The 19,660-nt window shown below is 38.1% G+C and overlaps 1 protein-coding gene and 1 long non-coding RNA gene across 8 annotated transcripts in view; both read right to left on the bottom strand.

The window, feature by feature from the left end:
- GPC6 (glypican 6) overlaps positions 1 to 19,660 on the bottom strand; it is a 1,170,736-nt gene that overhangs the window by 853,514 nt on the left and 297,562 nt on the right. For all 5 annotated transcript variants that reach the window (XM_050766550.1, XM_050766548.1, XM_050766549.1 and 2 more), the window contains one exon: positions 5,656 to 5,814. In XM_050766550.1, coding sequence (XP_050622507.1) covers positions 5,656 to 5,814 — 159 coding nt within the window. The remainder of the gene's footprint in view (positions 1 to 5,655; positions 5,815 to 19,660) is intronic.
- Positions 10,756 to 11,321, bottom strand: LOC126940585 (uncharacterized). Of its 3 annotated transcripts, none has more exons than XR_007720817.1 (3): positions 11,125 to 11,172; positions 10,985 to 11,068; positions 10,756 to 10,844 (listed from the first exon to the last, which is right to left on the bottom strand). It is a non-coding gene; the product is annotated as an uncharacterized LOC126940585 (long non-coding RNA). The 3 variants fall into 3 exon arrangements; XR_007720816.1 differs by lacking the exon at positions 11,125 to 11,172 and adding an exon at positions 11,265 to 11,321 and having other exon boundaries at positions 10,763 to 10,844; positions 10,957 to 11,068; XR_007720815.1 differs by having other exon boundaries at positions 10,763 to 10,844; positions 10,957 to 11,068.

Here is a 19,660-nt window from a genome sequence, read left to right as displayed (position 1 = left end):
TTCCAAAAAGTCTTCTTGGATGCCACTATAAAGAAAAATTTCCTCCCTCCTCTTTCCAATGGACTTCTACTTTAGGATACAAGCAATTCTGCCTTTCTTACTCTTGGGTTTATACTTATGTCTCCCCCAAAACGTAAACTCCTTGATAGGCAATGACCAAATTTTAATCATTATTAGTCATTTTTTAATCTACAACAATACTTGGTTAAGTGCATTCTCTGTGATAGGCTCTAAATAAATGTTTTCAAATAGAAATCACACACACATACAAAAAATCTCACCCTTGTGACAGGAAATATGAAAGATGCTATCACCATAGGGAAACCCATTTAGGGTTTATCTCTTTTCAAGTAAGTGTATTCTCGGAGAAAATTAGGGCAAATATTAAAGAAATCATTACGTTACTGTCACCTCTACAGTATATAGATGAGAAACGATATTTAAAAACAAAACACAAGCAGATTTGCAATGTAAAAATATTATATCACTGCGTCCAGTTCAGTGGGTAGTCTGTGCGTGTTACTATAGAATAAGTTCTTCATAAGGATAGAACTTACTGTTCAATATTTTTATTTTGCTTTTAAAAATGCACTGGCTGCCAAATTTCTGGACAAATGTATACCATTAAAATACATTAATAAAAGCGAGGAAGTAAAGTAAAATAATAAGACCAGGAACACATTAAATAAAAAAGTTCATATGGAGCTCCAAATGTGAATACATTTCAGCTCAAATAAATTCAAAGGAAAAAAGGAACCTAAATAAAATATCCCTTCAACTAAATCTTTCTGCCTCTGAATAATCCGTATTCCACAGACATGCTTAGAGGATAGGGTGTTAGTGCCGACATCAAGATAGAAACCACTAGGCTTTGTGAGGTAAAAAAAATAATAATAACAATATATCTTCATTGATTCAATAAAGGCTTTTACCAAAAAAACACCCATTCCTCTTTAATTTAGGGACAAATTCCAGTTGAATACTGTTCCTGCCGTTCCCAAAGATATGGGTGGATTCTTTACCCACCAATATTTCTACTGCCCTTTTAAAGAAATACCAATAATTTTTCAACAGTATCCATTTATTTATTCAAAAGAAATAAAAATTTAGAATTTCAACCAAGTATTGACTTCCTATATATAACATGACTATTTCTAATTCTGCTTTAAGTATTAGGTCACAGTCTTGGATTCATCATTCTTAGTGGAAACTTGGCAAGTCATTTACCCTGTCAAACCTCCAGATTCCTTGAGGGCTGGACTATATTTAGGTGGGTAGTTTTTTTTTTTTTTTTAGAGTTAAAAACAAATCTTCCACTTTTCCTTGACAGTCATTTCCACATCCTCCCCACAATAACTAGGACAGGACAGGCCCGGCAGGGTGAGATAGAGGAATTGGTGGTGTTAACCACAAGACGCCAGCACATCTGGGAACTGGAAAGATGATGTGGTAGATAGTGGAGAGCAGAGATCCAGGAGTGCTCAGCCTGGAATGGAATCCTGACTCTGCCATTTATTATAATATCTGTGTGATTGCAATTCAGTGTGCCTCAGATACCTAGGGTTAAAATCTATGAACGGCAGGACACAGGGTCAGATGTTGCCTCTTATTACTATTACTACTAGCTAATAGTTACTATTACTACTAGCTGTTACTTGCTTGTTCTCCATTTCCTCTTACACATGAGCTACTTGGTAGCACAACAGCAAAACAGGACTTAGACAGGAATGCCAATTTGACAGGATAGTCACTGAATACGAAAATGCTAAAAATGAGTGAGTACCCAAAGATGACTCTCCTTTTGTCTACGTTTTAATATGCTGGTGTTTATCTGTTGCCTGGGGAGTTTGGCAGAGGAGAAGAAGGTGAGAAGGAAGGGAGTAATGTGATCATTCTGCCTGATATACTAAGTTGGGTCATTGTCCAAAATTTTAATCCTGGGGAGCAACAGAAAAGCTGGGCTTGGCTATAGAGCATATTCAGAGCATCCCTCTATAGTTCGGAGAGAACTTTTGCAGTGGCCAGGACCAAGACCAAAGGATGAAGGGCTTACAGGGATGTGTCGTGAGAGCCAGAAATTGAGATTTGGTTGGAGAAATAAGAAAAAGGTAAAGCAACAAATACCTTGTTAGACCCTTGGAGAAGCAATGTCAAGAAAACTCTATTATACAGACTTTTATCATGACATTTTAATTCTATATTCAAAAATTTTAAAAAGGTATACAGCTATAGGAAAATTCTCTGCCAAAGAATTAAAATTTCTGGAATTGATAGTATATGCTTTTAAAATTCGTTGCCTCTCAGGTATGAATGCTAGGCTAATCTTGGAGCTAAGCACAGAAACTTATGAAGGTTGGGTAATAACTCAAGTTGATTCCACTTTAACTTCCTATCATCTGATGAGTATTTATAATTTTATAAATTATAAAATTATAGTGTCTCTTCTAAATGTTACCAAAATATCAATTTTAAAAAGACAGGGAAAGTAAGACAATAAATAGAATATGGTTTTAAGTTAACAGTACTGGAATCTCAAATTTTAAAAACAGTCACCTCTGCCACAAAATAAAAAGTTAAATGGAATCAAAGCATTTCTCATACAGTAAGAAAAGTGATAACCAGAGATTAATCATTACCAGCAATTGACTTTAGCCTCTCTAAATATATATTGGACTGGATCACATGTATGGAATTTAAATTGCTGCTGTACTTAATAAAAATAGAAAACTCATCAAACTTTCTTAATTTTAATTAAGGAGTGGTTTTTCATAAAGAGCATATAGCCAACAATCCAAAAGACAAATTAAGACTTCTGAGAAAGTGGAAACAGAGGCAGAACCTCAAAATAGACAAGATGGATGAAGAGACTCCAGCAATGATGCAAAATGACTAACATAATAGGAAGTTACTAAAATAAACTCCAAGTCCTTCATAGTACTGTTGGTTTATGTGGGAAAATAAAACTCAAAGAAAGTAATATTCTATAACTGAAACTAGATAGTTTTGTGCTCACGTCAAATTGACATTCATCAACAAGTGACATGAGAGAGTATTTGGGGGAAAAAAAAAGGAAAAAATAGAAAACTACCCACATGAATGCACAATCATTCACGGAAGGTGACTTAGCAGACTCACCTTTGAGATATAAGAAAATAAATCATAGCAGTGTATAACTGACCCTCATGAATCTGCCCAGCGAAAATAACAGAAAATGTGACAGTGACTTTTTAATTGATGATGACGATTATTATTATTATCTTAAGTCAAAGTGCTTCAGGAGTTGAGATTATTAGAATCACATTTAGATTCTCTCTTTTTTTTTTTTTTCACTCTGGCTGAAAGCCTCCAAAAAAAAATCTTAATTTCTCTCCCATCCTACCCAATGCAACTGCAATAAAATGAGTGGTTGCTAAAGAATTCATCCTTCTCTTAGGTCAGATTAGGTCAGATCTAATCTTAGCAAAATCAATATCCTGTCAAACTGATTGACATCATACCCTTAGATACATTAGAACAATTCAAAATATACCTATATAGAGACAGGGAGGGAGTAAGTGAGAAAGTGGAGAGAGGTTTCTTTAATAGGACAAACCAGATGTGGGATTAGAAACTAGAAATGCAAAGATATTAAAAGTTATCGATATAATACAAGAAGTATAAGGCTCAGTCTTGTTTTGTTTGTTTTGTTTTTGTTTTTTGTTTTGTTTTTGATTTGTTTTGTTTGCTTTGAGATGGAGGCTCGCTCTGTTGCCAGGCTGGAGTGTAGTGACACAATCTTGACTCACTGCAACCTCCGTCTCCCGGGTTCAAGTGATTCTCCTGCTTCAGCCTCCCCAGTAGCTGGGACTACAGGTGCCTGGCACCACGCCCAGCTAATTGTGTGTGTGTGTATGTGTGTGTGTGTGTGTATTTTTAGTAGAGATGGGGTTTCACCATGTTGGCCAGGATGGCCTCGATCTCTTGACCTCATGATCCACTTACCTCAGCCTCCCAAAGTGCTGGGATTACAGGCATGAGCCACCACGCCTGGCTGGCTCAGTCTTGTTGAATGGCTTTACTTGTTTTAAAAATGTCAGCTCTCCATAAAGCTACCTAATATTTATTTTGTTGTTGTTGTTGTTGTTGTTAAAGAATATATATATTATCTACCATGAATAGTGTCCTGGAATTATTTTAACATCACTTTGGAGTACAGCTTTATAAATGCACTAGAGTTTTTGTTTTTTGTTTGTCTATTAGTTTCCCAGGGACACAGGTCAAAATCAGTGGCAACAGATCATTACCACCTACTTCATGTAACAAATGACAAAACAGTTCAATTTGCTGTAGCTTGAAGTGATAGAGTATAGTCCTCCAAACACAGAGTCCTATCTGGGGCTCCTAATGTCACCGGTTTTGTAACCTGTAATCAAGAGCAACCCCTAAGTACTCCCTAGTTGCATTTAAGGGAACAACATTCACAGCATCACCACTAAATAAAAAATAATTTTCACATACATCCACATATAAAATTATACACAAGGGAGAGCCAAAGATAGAATGTGAAGATGTTAAAACATACTTGCAGAAAGATGAAACCCCAGTCACTTACACAGAAAGTGTCACATCATTTGTACTGAAAATACCAGGTAGGCCTGTCTTCTGTAAACTTGAGAACCGATTTGAAAAAGATCGGTGCTGCTATAATAGTTTAAAACAGCAATAAAATGGAACATTTTACCTACCACACAGTAAAGAAAAAAGAAACATAAAAACTTTGGCCAACCTTTCCTAAACTGGCTCTGCTGTGCATTGACTGAACTGAGAGAAGAAAATTAATAGCAGCTCTTTTGCTCTAGAGTAATGTTGTAGGAACAACGGAGCCCAAAGAAGGTTCACCACAAGGTGCAAGTCTGGTTTACAAGAAATCATAGTAAGGTACATCCATTTCTTAAAGCACTAAAGACAACACACCATCTAAAAGTACTAAATGTATTGCTATCATTGTTGATACTGTTTATAAAGAATCAAACTACCTTTGAATATTTTCATAATATTCATGTTCTAATGAGAAAATTCAATGCTGAAATTTCAGTAATAATTTGTAATATAAAAATGTTTAACAAATAGAATATAGAAATAGCATTGACTGCTTATAACCAGGATATGAGAAGAGGGTCTAAACCTTAGATAAAATGCACTACTGCAATGTAAAATGTGCTATATGATTGCAATGGCAAAGTCTAAAATAAAGGAATCTGTGTCGCTGACATTTAAAACAAGCCTTTCCTCTTCAAATATGATGTTATATTTCAAATAATCTTAAGTTACACTTATTTTTAAGGGAGAATCCCCATAAGAAAACTAGACAAGCTGCAGTATAACAAAAGCTGAATTATAACTCCTTTAATGAAAACTTGAGCTAAATCTTTACAATAATCTCACAGGCAAAGCACAAATGCAAAACAGCTCTTTGTTAAACCAGGTTTTACCAAGATATTACTTAAAAAAAAATACTGTCAAGAAAACTCATGCCTTTTCTAAAAATAGACAATGCTATAAATATTTAAGAAGGATAGAAAAGCTCCCTTTGTAAAAAATATTTTTCATATGATACCAAGATTCTCACAGAAAAGTGTACCTATAGCAAAGTCAAGTGAAAACCATTTCACCTACCGTCAAATTTCTTATGCCTGGACACAAACGTGGTGCGCACAAAATGGCTTGTCTCTTCCACCAGGTTTTCAAACTCAAGTTTGCTCTGTTGGCTTAACTTGTCTTCCATTTCTGTGGTGCAGCATGTATATTCCTGAGGACAGATTCTTAAGTGTTCCCCTGCAAAGAGAAGTGAAATGTCACTATTGCATTCTAAGGACTTTTGGTAGATGTTAGAGATTTCACTTCTCTAACACTTTGTTCAAATCTTAGGGTGCTTGTTCCATCTACTTCTCCAGCTGTCACCATGAACTCTATCTGGGCCACAGCACATCAGTGTATCTAACATTCCAAACACGTGGTGGACTTAAGTTGAACCTGATATTTAGTCTCTGTTCCTCATCATGTAAGTGAAGGTGCATTAAAAACTTCAAAATACCATGGCATTTTTTCCTGGCTTGTATTTGTAATGCCTCAAGTAAACATCAGGTGATACAATGACACAAAATGTAATACAGCTATGTACGCTTGTCTTGGGAAACCTCAAGTAAGGCAAAAGACACTTAGTCCCATCACCAAAAGCAAGAAAAGATGGGAACTGTCCCTTGGGTTCTCTTTCCGCAAGTCTGTCCCTGGGTATGCACCAGCTTTTCTCTAAGTCCAGGTGAGTGTGTTTTTAATGGTAGGTCTCATTTGCTAAGTTGACATTTCTTGTCAGAGAGAAAACATTCTCCAGAAAGAAGGAAGTCACTGATGGGTTTAATTAATGCTTACATTATACAGAAACGTAGAATAAAAGGAATGAAAGCCTTGTATTTAATTCGAGAGATCTATCTACTTCGACAATATTGCTTTCTTTAGTGCTATTTGCAAGTAGAAGCCAATCCTTTGCTTCATGAAATTAAAATGGTCTGTTATTGCATAAAATGTGAATTTCCAATTGAAGCAGCTCAGTGAGTGTCAAAAATCTTTCTCACAGCCTGTGGAGGGAAGAATGGAAATCCACCCAATGTCTTGCTAAATAAAGCCAACAAATTGCTCCTGCTATTAAAGTCACTGTAGGACACTGAAAACAAATGAACAAAGTACTTGACTCTGTGATTAAAATTCATTTATAATGTTTAATGGTACTTATAAAAGTATGTCCTATGACCTTGTGTGAGGCATAGGGTGTCTCATGATTCTTCGTGTAGTTTCATGCTTAAGCTCCTACTTCAAACAACAGTAGAATTAAAAAAAAAAAGTTTACGAGGATGTATAACGTTAGGTCTTTTGCTGTTCTGAAGCATCTTTTTTTTCTTTTTTTTTTTTCTTTTTTTTTTTGCTGTTAGGTGTTTGAGTTCCTAATTAAAAGACACACAAATGCCCAACAATTATAAGGAAAAGAAAAAAAAAAGCTCAACGTGACTAATCATCAGGGAAATAGGGAAATGTAAATCAAAACCACTATGAGGTATCATCTCGCCCCAGTTAGGATGGTTGGTATCAGAAAGACCAAAAATAACAAATGCTGGGGAGGATCCAGGGAAAAGGAAACTCATATACTGTCAGTGGGAATGTAAACTATGGTAGTATCTATGGAGAATAGTATGGAGGTTCCTCAAAAGACTACAAATAGCATCCAGCCACCCACTCCTGGGCATTTATCTGAAGAGCAGGAAATCAGTACATCAAAGAGACAATTGCACCCCATGTTTACTGGAACGCTACGCACAATAGCCAAGATATGGAATCAGTCTAGGTGTCCAAAAACAAATGAACAGATAAAGAAAACGTGGCATAAGTACACAATGGAACAGTATCTAGCCTTAAAAAGGATGCTAGCCCGTCATTTAATGCAACATGGATGAAACTGGAGGACATTATGTTAAGTGGCATAGCCAAGAACAGAAAGATAAACATTGCACGTTCTCATTCATATATGGAAGCTGAAAAAAGGATCTCTTGGAAGTCGAAAGCAGAACAGAGGATACTAGAGGCTGGGAAGGATAGAGGAAAGTAAGGGGTCTGTGGTAAGGAGATTTGTTAAAGGATACAAAATTACAGCTAATAGGAGGAATAAGTTCTAGTGTTCTACACCACTGTAGGATGATTATAGTTAACGATAATATATTACATAGTTTCAAAATGCTAGAAAGAGGTTACTGAATGTTCCCAACACAAAGAAATGATAAATGTTTAAGATGATAGACACGCTAATCCCCCTCTCTGATCACTATAGATTTTATGTATCAAAAGATCACTATGTACCTCCCATAAATATGTATAATTGTATAATTATTTTATGCCAATTAAAACAAAATAAAAATAAAGGTATATCTTATTAAATTTCTAGAAATGAAGGAGACAAAAAGTAAATATATATGTATTTTTTAAAGAAAAAGAAATGCATTATTCTTGAAAATGATAAACATCAAATTCAAGTGAATAATTTGCTCTTAGGAAGGATTAGGATTTCAGAGAAATACTCAAATACTTTTATCTATCATTATTTATTTCTTAAGCTGCTTGATAGATATATGGTACTTAATGCATTATCTTTACTTTTTTCTGTATGATGAAAATATTTTGTAACAAAAACTTGGAAATATGTTATTAAAGCTTAGTAGTTACTACAGTTTTCCTAGAGAGGAGGTCGGGGGTAGCTATGAAGAATGAAAAAACAAGCAGCCCTTGCCCTTTAGAAGCCAGCCTGACACTCATTCTCCTGTTACACTTAAACATTCTCACAGAATGCCAAACTCACACAAGACTACCCTGAGACATTGAAAGAATAAACCAAGTAAGGCCACTTCATAGTTTTGTCTAAGCACAGAAAACAAGGTTACTGTGCCATTCAAAAAGTACCAAGCGGCTAGGCACAGCGCCCCCCGCCCCCTTTATCCCAGCACTTTGGGAGGCCAAGGCAGGCAGATCACCTGAGGTCAGGAGTTTGAGACCAGCCTGACCAACATGGAGAAACCCTGTCTCTTCTAAAAATACAAAATTAGCCGGGAGCGGTGGTGCATGCTTGTAATTCCAGCTATTTGGGACGCTGAGGCAGGAGAATTGCTTCAACCCGGGAAGTGGAGGTTGTAGTGAGCTGAGATCACGCCATTGCACTCCAGCCTGGACAACAAGAGCAAAACTCCGTCTCAAAAAAATAAAATAAAATAAAGGACCAACCACTTCCTCTCTTGGCTAATATGATGGACTTCTTTACTAATCACAGATTCATCATTGTGCTAGTCTTCCATTTTGTCAGCAAGACTTATTGAAATGCCTTATTAGAGATTTCGAGAATTACCTTATTACAGAACTACCTCTGCTTTCCGACAGCATCCAATCGAGCATGAGTCCCTGACTCTATGCACCCTCCCCTAAACACACACAACCAAAACCCATATCCTATAATTCCTTCTGAGACTCTCTTACTGGGACATGGCTCTCCATGATATATTCTTGGTCTTGCAATAAATTATAAGTAAACCTGTCCAACTACAAGGGTATTCCTGATCATCTTTCACGTGACGATTTCGACACCACCAAAATGGAACAATGTGAGTTGTGAAATTTTTCCCAAAGTAATTATGATACCCACATCCTACTGAGAAGCATGGTTCTAGAGCTGAAGACCCTAAGACAGAATAAGTTGACTATCAAAGGCAAATGGTCCATCAATCACTAATTTTCCTTTTTATAAAATATCAAGCCCAAATTATAAGGACAAAAATTAAAAATCCACAAGCAAAATCTCTAAGTGTTGTAATGACTTTTATATTGTAATTTATTATTTTCTTAATAACAAAAGAATATTATAATAAAGATTCTGACCATGTTCTCTTTTTTCATACCCATGAGTATTTAAAAAATAGAACATTCAGTGGAGCTATGGTTTATGGTGAAACAGACGATAAGGGCAGTGCATAAAGAGAAAATATTTCCTGCAGGAAACTACTAAATACATCAGCAGAGCACCCAATACAGGGTTTTGTGAATATCACCCAGAGAGTAGGTGATTTCATCAGTTAGTTCCTTTACCTCTACTTTGGTTGATGTTTTTCTGTGGCTGTCAGTTAATTTCATCATTTATTTCTTAGGAATATAAAAGAAGCCCTCCCACTTCTTTGTGTGACTATTTGAATACTATTTTCAGTTTCAATCACCCTGAGAAAGTGAAGGCATCAAAACTGGCTGATCCTGGCCCAGTTTTATTCATAGCCTGGGGCACGTGAGCACAATTGTCAGTGACTTAAATTATCTTGCTGTCCCTTCACTTTCTCTCTCCATACTTATCTATGTATTCTCCATCTCCTCATCTCTCTAGGTTTCTCACTCCCAGGAAGACATATAAACATAAATAAATGAGCAACCTCTTAAGAACATTTCCAGTTCTACGAACAATCTAATACTGCACTGAATTAGTATAGCAACTTCTTACGTATACCTCCACGACTCCAAACTTCCACACGTACCTCCACGACTCCAAACTTCCACACGTACCTCCACGACTCCAAACTTCCACACGTACCTCCACGACTCCAAACTTCCACAAGTACCTCCACGACTCCAAACTTCCACACGTACCTCCACGACTCCAAACTTCCACATGTACCTCCACCGCTTTAAACTTCCACACGCACCTCCACGGTTCCAAACTTCCACACGCACCTCCACCGCTCCAAACTTCCAAACGGGCCTCCACTGCTCTAAACTTCCACACGCACCTCCACCGCTCCAAACTTCCAAACGAGCCTCCACCGCTCTAAACTTCCACACGCACCTCCACCGCTCCAAACTTCCACACGCACCTCCATGACTCCAGACTTCCACACGCACCTCCACGACTCCAGACTTCCACACGCACCTCCATGACTCCAGACTTCCACACGCACCTCCACGACTCCAAACTTCCACACGCACCTCCACCGCTTTAAACTTCCACACGCACCTCCACGGCTCCAAACTTCCACACGCACCTCCACCGCTCCAAACTTCCACACGCGCCTCCACGACTCCAAACTTCCACACGCGCCTCCACGACTCCAAACTTCCACACGCGCCTCCACGACTCCAAACTTCCACACGCACCTCCACGACTCCAAACTTCCACACGCACCTCCACCGCTCTAAACTTCCACACGCACCTCCACCGCTCCAAACTTCCACACGCACCTCCACCGCTCCAAACTTCCACACGCACCTCCACCGCTCCAAACTTCCACACGCACCTCCACCGCTCTAAACTTCCACACGCACCTCCACCGCTCCAAACTTCCACACGCACCTCCACCGCTCCAAACTTCCACACGCACCTCCACCGCTCTAAACTTCCACACGCACCTCCACCGCTCCAAACTTCCACACGCACCTCCACCGCTCCAAACTTCCACACGCACCTCCACGACTCCAAACTTCCACACGCACCTCCACCGCTCCAAACTTCCACACGCACCTCCACCACTCCAAACTTCCACACGCACCTCCACCGCTCTAAACTTCCACACGCACCTCCACCGCTCCAAACTTCCACACGCACCTCCACCGCTCCAAACTTCCACACGCACCTCCACGACTCCAAACTTCCACACGCACCTCCACCGCTCTAAACTTCCACACGCACCTCCACCGCTCCAAACTTCTACACGCACCTCCACCGCTCCAAACTTCCACACGCACCTCCACGACTCCAAACTTCCACATGCACCTCCACCGCTCCAAACTTCCACACGCACCTCCACGACTCCAAACTTCCACATGCACCTCCACCGCTCCAAACTTCCACACGCACCTCCACGACTCCAAACTTCCACATGCACCTCCACCGCTCTAAACTTCCACACGGGCCTCTATGACTCTAAACTTCTAGTACTTAGAAGAAAAACTTAAGTATCTGCACATCAAAATCACCCTGACAGCTTAACAATGAACCAGAAACATGGCCACTACATTTTTTTTTTTTTTCCACATAAACCCAGAAAGGGCTTGTAGTTCCTTAAGTTTCCACACGGGCTGGGTGTTCCTTAAACTGCAAATGGTTTCGTGTCCAAATAATATAGACAACCTTCCATCCTGCGAGATACCATGGTTTTTTCTTCCTTCACTCCATATGAAAGTGCTATTCATTTTTGAATTTTTTTTGTATTATATCTTTTGAGATTTTTAAAATAACAAGTCTTCCTGATATTTTCAGTTCTTTGATTTCATATTTCTAGTGTGATATATAAGTAACAATTACATTAATATGGGTATTAAAAGGTGACACTGTAATTTGACCTTATCACTTACTAGCTATGTGAAGTGAAAGGGAGATGCTTAACATCTCAATTCCTCATCTGAAAGAATGGAAATGATGATAACAGGTTAGGAGATAAAATAGGGAGAAGGTTTAGCTCAGAGCTTAGCAAATTTTCATCAGATATTTTAATTTTATAAACTATAATATGAAATACATCTAAGTAATGATTTTAAAATGTTGCTATGAGGATATCAAATGTTTTTCTTTACTATTACAATTTCTAAAAAGTAAAAGTACAAAAGCTCCACATGGGTAAACACACAAAATGACTAGATAAGAGGAAATAGATTTCTTCAAAGTAATCGATCTATTATTATCTAATTATTATTGGAATTGATAACTGATTGGTGTCAACAAATAATTCATTGCACATATATGTTCTCTTAATTCTTTTAAACTTAAGTAAATTACAAACTAAGTATAGTAGATGCAAGATAGTTTTCACCATTTTCAAAATTTTTCCAGACATAAAAGTTAAATTAACAAGAATTATCCATCTATTGGAAGGTGGTATAACCTCCTCGTATCATGGCAAAAAGAGTAGAGGTAAAGGTTTAGAAAGATCAAGTAATTAACAGTTGCTAATGCCTCTAAGCTATGTCTAATCATCTAATGTTGCTAAGTTATGACAAAAGCAAACTTACGAAAACATTTTCTGGGAGGAAAAGAGACATAAGATGTTTGGGGGGCAGGTGATGGAGGTATCTTCAGCAAAGTCACATCACAAAGTCCAAGCAGGCATCTCTCATTATTATCACTCATTCAGAAGAGACCAGTAGCTCAACAATTAATTCTCATGTAGAATATTTTCCATTTGTTTAGAGAATAACAAACAAATTAACAAAATGAAAATGTTGTTGCCTCTGTAATACTGCCTTGAGTTAATTACTTTAAAAGGCTTCAGTATAAACACTGGTAAGCATGTGAGTGTATAAACTTTAATCTATACCTTTAGGGGCAGTTACCATTTATAGTACTTCAAACAGGAATCTATACACTTGGGGTAGCTCTGGCAAGCTTTCAAAAAGTATTAACTAAATCAATACCAGGATTTACTAATGGGCAGAAGAGATGTTAAAAATAAATGTTCATAGGTGAAATTGGTGTTGTTCAAGCTATGGGGTTGGCAGCATTATTCACAATAACCAAAAGGTCGAAACAACCAAAACACCCATCCGCAGGTGAACAGATAAACAACTTCCATCTGTTAAACAACAGATAAACAGCTACACATACAATGGATTATTATTCCACCATAAAAAGCAATGCAGTACTAACACATACTACAATGTGGACATTATGTGAAGCAGAATAAGCCAATCACAAGAGGACAAAGACAACATGATTCCACTTGTATGAGGTGCCCAAAGTAGTCAAAATTATACAGACAGAAAGTAGAATGGTGGTTATCTGGGACTGGGGGCAGGAGAAAATGGAGAGTTACTGTTTACAGATTAGAGAATTTCAGTCTGGGAAGATGAAAAAGTTCTAGAGATGGATAATGGTGATGATTAGACAATATGAATGCACTTGATGCCATTAAACATACTCTGTAAAATGGGTTAAAACGGTTTATATATATATATATATATCTCCAGTATTTTTAAAAGTAAAAAATTTTAAAAGTTAATTTGGCCAAAAATGTTTTATAGGCTCTCCTCCCACTGCATGAATGAAACCTGAGAATCACAGAGGCCTGGCAACCTAATTTCTTGATCTGGGATGCTAGTCCTGTGGTACCACACCACCCAGAGAGAACTCTGCTCACAGACATCGATGGAACTTTGAAGCATCCTGATGTTGCAAGATCACTGTGTCAGCCTTGGAGTAAATCTTTCATGCAAAGTGCTTGTTAGAGCCTGAGGGAGAGAGTACTGTGACATTCCCAAACATACAGGCTCATCCCTGAGGTCTGCTAGCCAGAAAACGTCTGAATGTGTGGCTGAATTCAGTCTGAGCCTTGCTTTCTTTGTAACATGTTACTAGACAGGAAGAAGGTTGTGGGAGAACTGAAGAACGAAGTGTAGCTCTTCTGTTCCACTGATCTGAGCATGCTGATATTCCTTAAAATTCTGACAATTATGAATGATCAGAGAAGCTAAAGAAAATCTGTTCTGCTTGGGTTTAATTTTTTTTTCCTAAAAAAAAAATCTGCAAACCATGGCTGATGGGTCAAACACAGTCCATCATCTATTTTTCTAGGACCAGTGAGTCATGGTTGGGGAAAACATATAAGACTCTTTTGACTATGTGAGAGCTTAATGCAATTCAAATTTAGGTGTAAAGTTTGATGATGACACAGCCACACTTATTCATTCATGGATTGTCTATGACCGCTTTGGCATTACAACAGCAGAGTAGTTATGGCAGAGACCATGTGACCAGCAATGCCTGAAATATTTACTTGGTGAAATCATGGCAGCTACTTTGCTGTATGAAGAAGAATCCAACTCCATCCCTTTCTGTTCCAATTTCTCCAAACAGCAAGAATTCCTATTCTCAGCAGAACTACCTTCTGACACCTACAAGTATTTGATATAACAATGAAATTATTCCAAAGTGGTAACTTATGAAGGAGGAGAAAGTGCAATCCTTTAAGAGTTTCCCACTCATATTCCTTTCTCAAATTGCCAAAGGTTCTTCATAATATGTCTAATATATAATTAGATACAATACTTAGCTCAACTGAAAAGGAGCCAGACACTCCCAGGACCACTAATAATAAAATCAGGATAAGAGCCCCAAAATGCAGAAAATGAAAAGCTGAAACTACAATTACCCTTTATTGGAAACTTTCTATGGGCAAATCATTATGGTAGGTTCATGTCATACAAAAGCAGACACAGGGCCACATAACCACGATTACACAAGCTGATGCTTTCTTAGGGCACTTGAAGTGGATGCCACTGAGTTCCTTGGGTCCCCGCCTTTTTACAGAGCTCTTCACAAGCTCTAAAATAAAAAAGAGAAACTGTAGATGTGAAAGAAGGGAGTTCTACCAGGAAGTTGCAGAATGAGCTCAAGGACATATGAGCAGACCATAAATTGTCATCTGTTTTCCAAAGAAGAAGAGATGAGGCTGCTCCTCTCTCTGCACGCCTCTTTCAACTTACGTGTTGCTCTTCACAAGATATTTTCCCAAATGCTTGCCCAGATGTTCATTTTCACTACAAGATGCTGAGGTGACAGCAGAAATGTGATTCTGCCAGATCCCACTCCCTCCAGGGATGACCTTGAGTCTGAAAATGGCCAGGAATAGACTTGGTGAGTGGCGTGGTGGGAAAGAGGAGGAGACAGGAGGACCTCATTAACCCCACAAGCAAGCCTCTGCAGGTCTGCTACAGCAAGCTCTCTGCCCTCAGAGGTGACGCTCAGGGACCCTGCGATGCACATCCCAAACAAACAGACAAACAACAGAAATGAAGTGCCCAGAGTGAGTCACATTTCATAGACTTCAGCCAACTAACTTTTGGCTTTTATAGAGCTCTGGAGTGCAGAGGGAAGTTACTATTTTTGTCCTTCCTAGGAAGTAGATAGAGAGTAAAAATCTACAAAGTTGAAAGGTGATGGCAAGATTGCTACTAACCAACTCCTCCTTGGAAAAATATTTCTTTTTCTTGAGTTTGGAGAAAGAGAGAAATGGGCTTTCCATTCCATTCTCCTGAGGAGCCTCCTGGAGCTTCTGCTTTTATCTCTTTTGGGTTTTTCACCCATCTCCTCATACTCCTTCAGAATACTACTGCTGTTTTCTGCAGATGCAAAGTCAAGCACAGCTAGTCACTTCTTTCCCTTTGTCAAGGCTTCTCCTGTTTCTCTAGCTTCCTACTAATCTCAGCAGCCACTTCCTCTGTTTGAACCATTGTTTCTCAAGAGGGTGAAATCCTCCCCCAAGGAGGAAACAGTTAGTGATCCTGAAGGGGCAGGCAACAGGATGTCTCCAAGAAAAAAGAAATTCTTGGAAGAGTCCTTGGAAGATTTCTCTCCCAAGTAGGAGATGGTCAGCAGTGGACCTAAGGAGGCTGCTGACAGCAAGAGCAACTTCAAGAAGAAGAAATAGTTCCATCAACTACCCCAGAAGATTAGAATGTGAATGGCCCTTCCCTTGGAGAGGGGCAAGCCATACCCCAAGGTGGTATTTCCTACCCCATGTCCTACACCCCAATAAAAACCAGTTCACACCAAAAAAGATGGCAAGATAGCAAGATCTCACAAAACAGACAGCTTCAATTTCTGAAACTCCAAATTCCATTTGATCAGAGGGCACTATTTATTTCAGACTTGGCCCTCTTCAGAGTGTGCAGTCTGTGTCAGAGTTCTCTTACCCTAGAATTATTGAAATTCCCATAGTCAATGAGCACATCTGGTGCCAAGCAACAGTGTTCTCCTCATTTGACACGTCTCCTCAAATAAACAGACAGTTTGTTCATCTGGTGCCAAGGAAGTTAAGGAATTTAACCACACCTAAGGAAACAGGTGGAGGGAAGTGAAATATTTTAGAATAAGTGAACTTTTAGCTATAGTTTCTGATAGCTAAGATAATTTAAACTGCAGTAAATAGACCTGGACTGTTTTTAGTCTCATAAATTTCCTATGCAAGCTAATTGGGAAATGGCAGAATGTGGGGAAGCCAAATTTTTAAAATGTATGTTCCAGTTCGTTTCCTTAAGTTCAAATACCCTAAACCTCCAAATAAGCACCTTTCAACATTTTTCAGTGTAAGGAGTTATTATAGATGATCTTTTCATATCTCTCAGGGCTGCTCTTGTTTAGTGAAGTTGCTCAACACCATAATCAGAAACATTCCAACTTTCACACAGGTTTTAGGAAATTCCGTTAACATTCTACTTTAGGGGATTTTATCATTCAAAGTGCCTATATTATTGTCATCCTTCGATTATGTCAATCTCCTGATAAAAACTTTAAATGCTAATTCTTGTAGTTCTAAAATTTCACTCTGCAAAAAATACCTCCTTTAAATGGGACCAATTAGCTAATTGTTTAAATCAGGTCCAACAGTTATGCAGACAGAATTTAAACATGCTACTCTAGAAGACACAGAAGAACCTTCTTAGTTCTTCTGCCAATGTTTCTGACCCTTACCATTTGGTTGACTTTCCTGTTTCAGAGAAGCTGAACTGTTTAGGGGTAAGGATGAGCACAGAAGAAGGTGTGATCAGAATGATCAAGGGATAAAGTGTATGGGAGGTGAGGAGTGGGCAGTGTGGGAAGGCAAGGCAGTCTTAGAAAGCAGGGAGCATCTGGAGTGAGAAAAGCTATCTTTTCTTTTTCTCACATCTAACCTTGGCCTTGGTATTCCATAAAATCATTAAACTTGTAAATTATTTGGTTATTTGTAAATAAAGGAAGTTTCTGCTCATTTTAAATATATACAATTTATTCAATTTATACAGATAAAATTTTTAGACATTTTAAAGTGCTGTCTCAACACAAAAGATAATCAGGAATTTGTATGTACAACTACACACATATACACATATAATCACATTACACAGAGAGAGAGATTCATTGTATTTCTCAGCACCAATTTTTAAAAGATAATGAATAGAAAGATCTTGAGAGAAAATCTGAATTCCTGCTACTTTTCTTACTATATGCAAACAGTCCAGGAAATCTGTGGTTAGGCATTACAGAGCCGACGACAAAACATAGGAGCATTTTGATTATATTAAGAAAAGTATAAAAAATCCTCATAATCACTGTGACAGGGCTCACTTGGGCAAAACAGTAAGCTTTTGTAAGCACCATGAGATTTAAAATTTTCAAGGGAAAGTCGATATATGTAGAAAAGTGCACAAACTACTGTTGGAGGTAGTTCACAGTTTCATGAAATAGTACTACCATCCTTTTAATAGCATCATATCATTGCAAGGCAGCATTTTTCCTTACTTTTCATTTCCCCAGCAGCAGGTGAAAATCATGTGGGGCAGGAAAAGAGGGTGATTGTATCCAACTTTATTCTAGGGCTTGAGAAGTTGTGTGCTATCCATTGCTAAATAATTGTGACTATGTATGAAATAAATTTTTACAATGTATATTACGTTTTCAAATGGTCACTAAGTTTTAAGGATACAAACAGTGAATTGTTTGGACTTAATAAATAAAATGTTTAGTATTCCTTCTGGTTTAGGATGCCACAGAAAAATTAGTAGGACACTGTAATAGATTTGAGTCAGCATGGCTAGGCCATAGCACCCAGTAATGTAATCAAACACCAATGTAGGTGTTGCTGTAGAGGTAGTTTGTAGATGTGGTTAACATCCACAATCTGATGATTTTAAGTAAAGGAGATTACCCTCAATAAGGTGGGCAGGCCTAATCTAATCAGCTGAAAGTTTTTATAAGCAAAAACTGAGGCATCCTGGAGAAGAAACTCTTCCTCAACACCCGTGCAGCATCAACACTTGCATAAGGTTTCAGCCTGCCAGTCTGCCCTGCAGATTTCACACTTGACAGTCTTACAATCTTATACCACAGGAGCCAATTCCTTAAAATAAAGCCTCTTTTCTCTCTGTGTCATATATATTACGTATTATAATCTGTCGTTATAATATATAAATGTAAATATATATGTTAAATATATATTCTTATATATAATTGGTCCTGTTTTTCTGGACAGCCCTGGCTGATACAGACACTTGGGACTCCATGAACAGAATATTTGGGAACCTCTGCACTAGCTCTGTCATCTCCCTGTAGGTCTACAATGGTGTTCATCATGGCTGCCTATGATTATCCATTTAACCCAACGTTTAGGACCGTTGCATATTATTTTTATTCCCTTTTCAGTACCTGTCAATGTCAGTATCTGAGATATTATCAGTGGGGTCAGTATTGTGTTAACCAACTCGCCAGTTTTGAGGGAAATTCTTAATTTAAAAGGTATGTATTCTCCAATATAATTTCCAAATTACACCAATTCCCATGATATAAATACTCCCAACACAGCTGATTTCTAGCTGCCAAAATTGTGTCATGAATGTTGAAGTGGGGAGAGATGTGCATAGCATCTTCTATGTAGTATTTCCTCCAGGCAGATACGACAGACATCAAGAGTATAACTATTAATAAAAGAATTAGAAACTGATGGTATTTTGGTGTTAAAATCAATTTTTACATAATTGATTTAATTGTAAATTTATACATTTTTATTTTTAATAATTGCTGTTCTTAAGAAGAGATTCAAAAATTCCTGAAATTTTAACAATCAGTTCTCACAAACCAATATAAGCCGGTTCTAGCACGCCACTCCTTGGAGCTAAGAGTACTATGTATTGTTGATTGGCTCCTTCTTTCACTTAATCGAGTCCCAAGTCTAATAGAAAAGCTCCTAGACCAAGACAGTCCGCATTTCCATTACCCACATAGATCTGCAAGTCAAACACCTATTTGCCTCAAAGGAAAATCAGTTCCTCACAGTCATTTCTGACTGCCAGAGTACAGTAATGGATTGCCTGGAGAGAGATGAGGAGGAGTAGAATAGGGTAGTTATTTTAAGAATGGTGGACAGTGGGGACTATGGTTCTACTGTGCGTTTAAAATCGCCACCTGTGACAAGAAGGGTTATCATCATGACAAGGTGAACCAAGGTAACTGATCCAGGTTTTGCAATTTTCAGTCCCAGACTGTTGCTTCTATTTCAGAACACAGAACCAAAGCCAAGTAGGAAGCTGTTACTCTATGCTACTGTTATGAAAGACCTAAGGTTCCATATTCCTAAGCCATCTGCTC

Source organism: Macaca thibetana, chromosome 17 (genome assembly GCF_024542745.1).
Source record: "Macaca thibetana thibetana isolate TM-01 chromosome 17, ASM2454274v1, whole genome shotgun sequence".
NCBI classification, from domain to species: domain Eukaryota; kingdom Metazoa; phylum Chordata; class Mammalia; order Primates; family Cercopithecidae; genus Macaca; species Macaca thibetana.
This window is presented reverse-complemented; position numbering and strand designations above follow the sequence as displayed.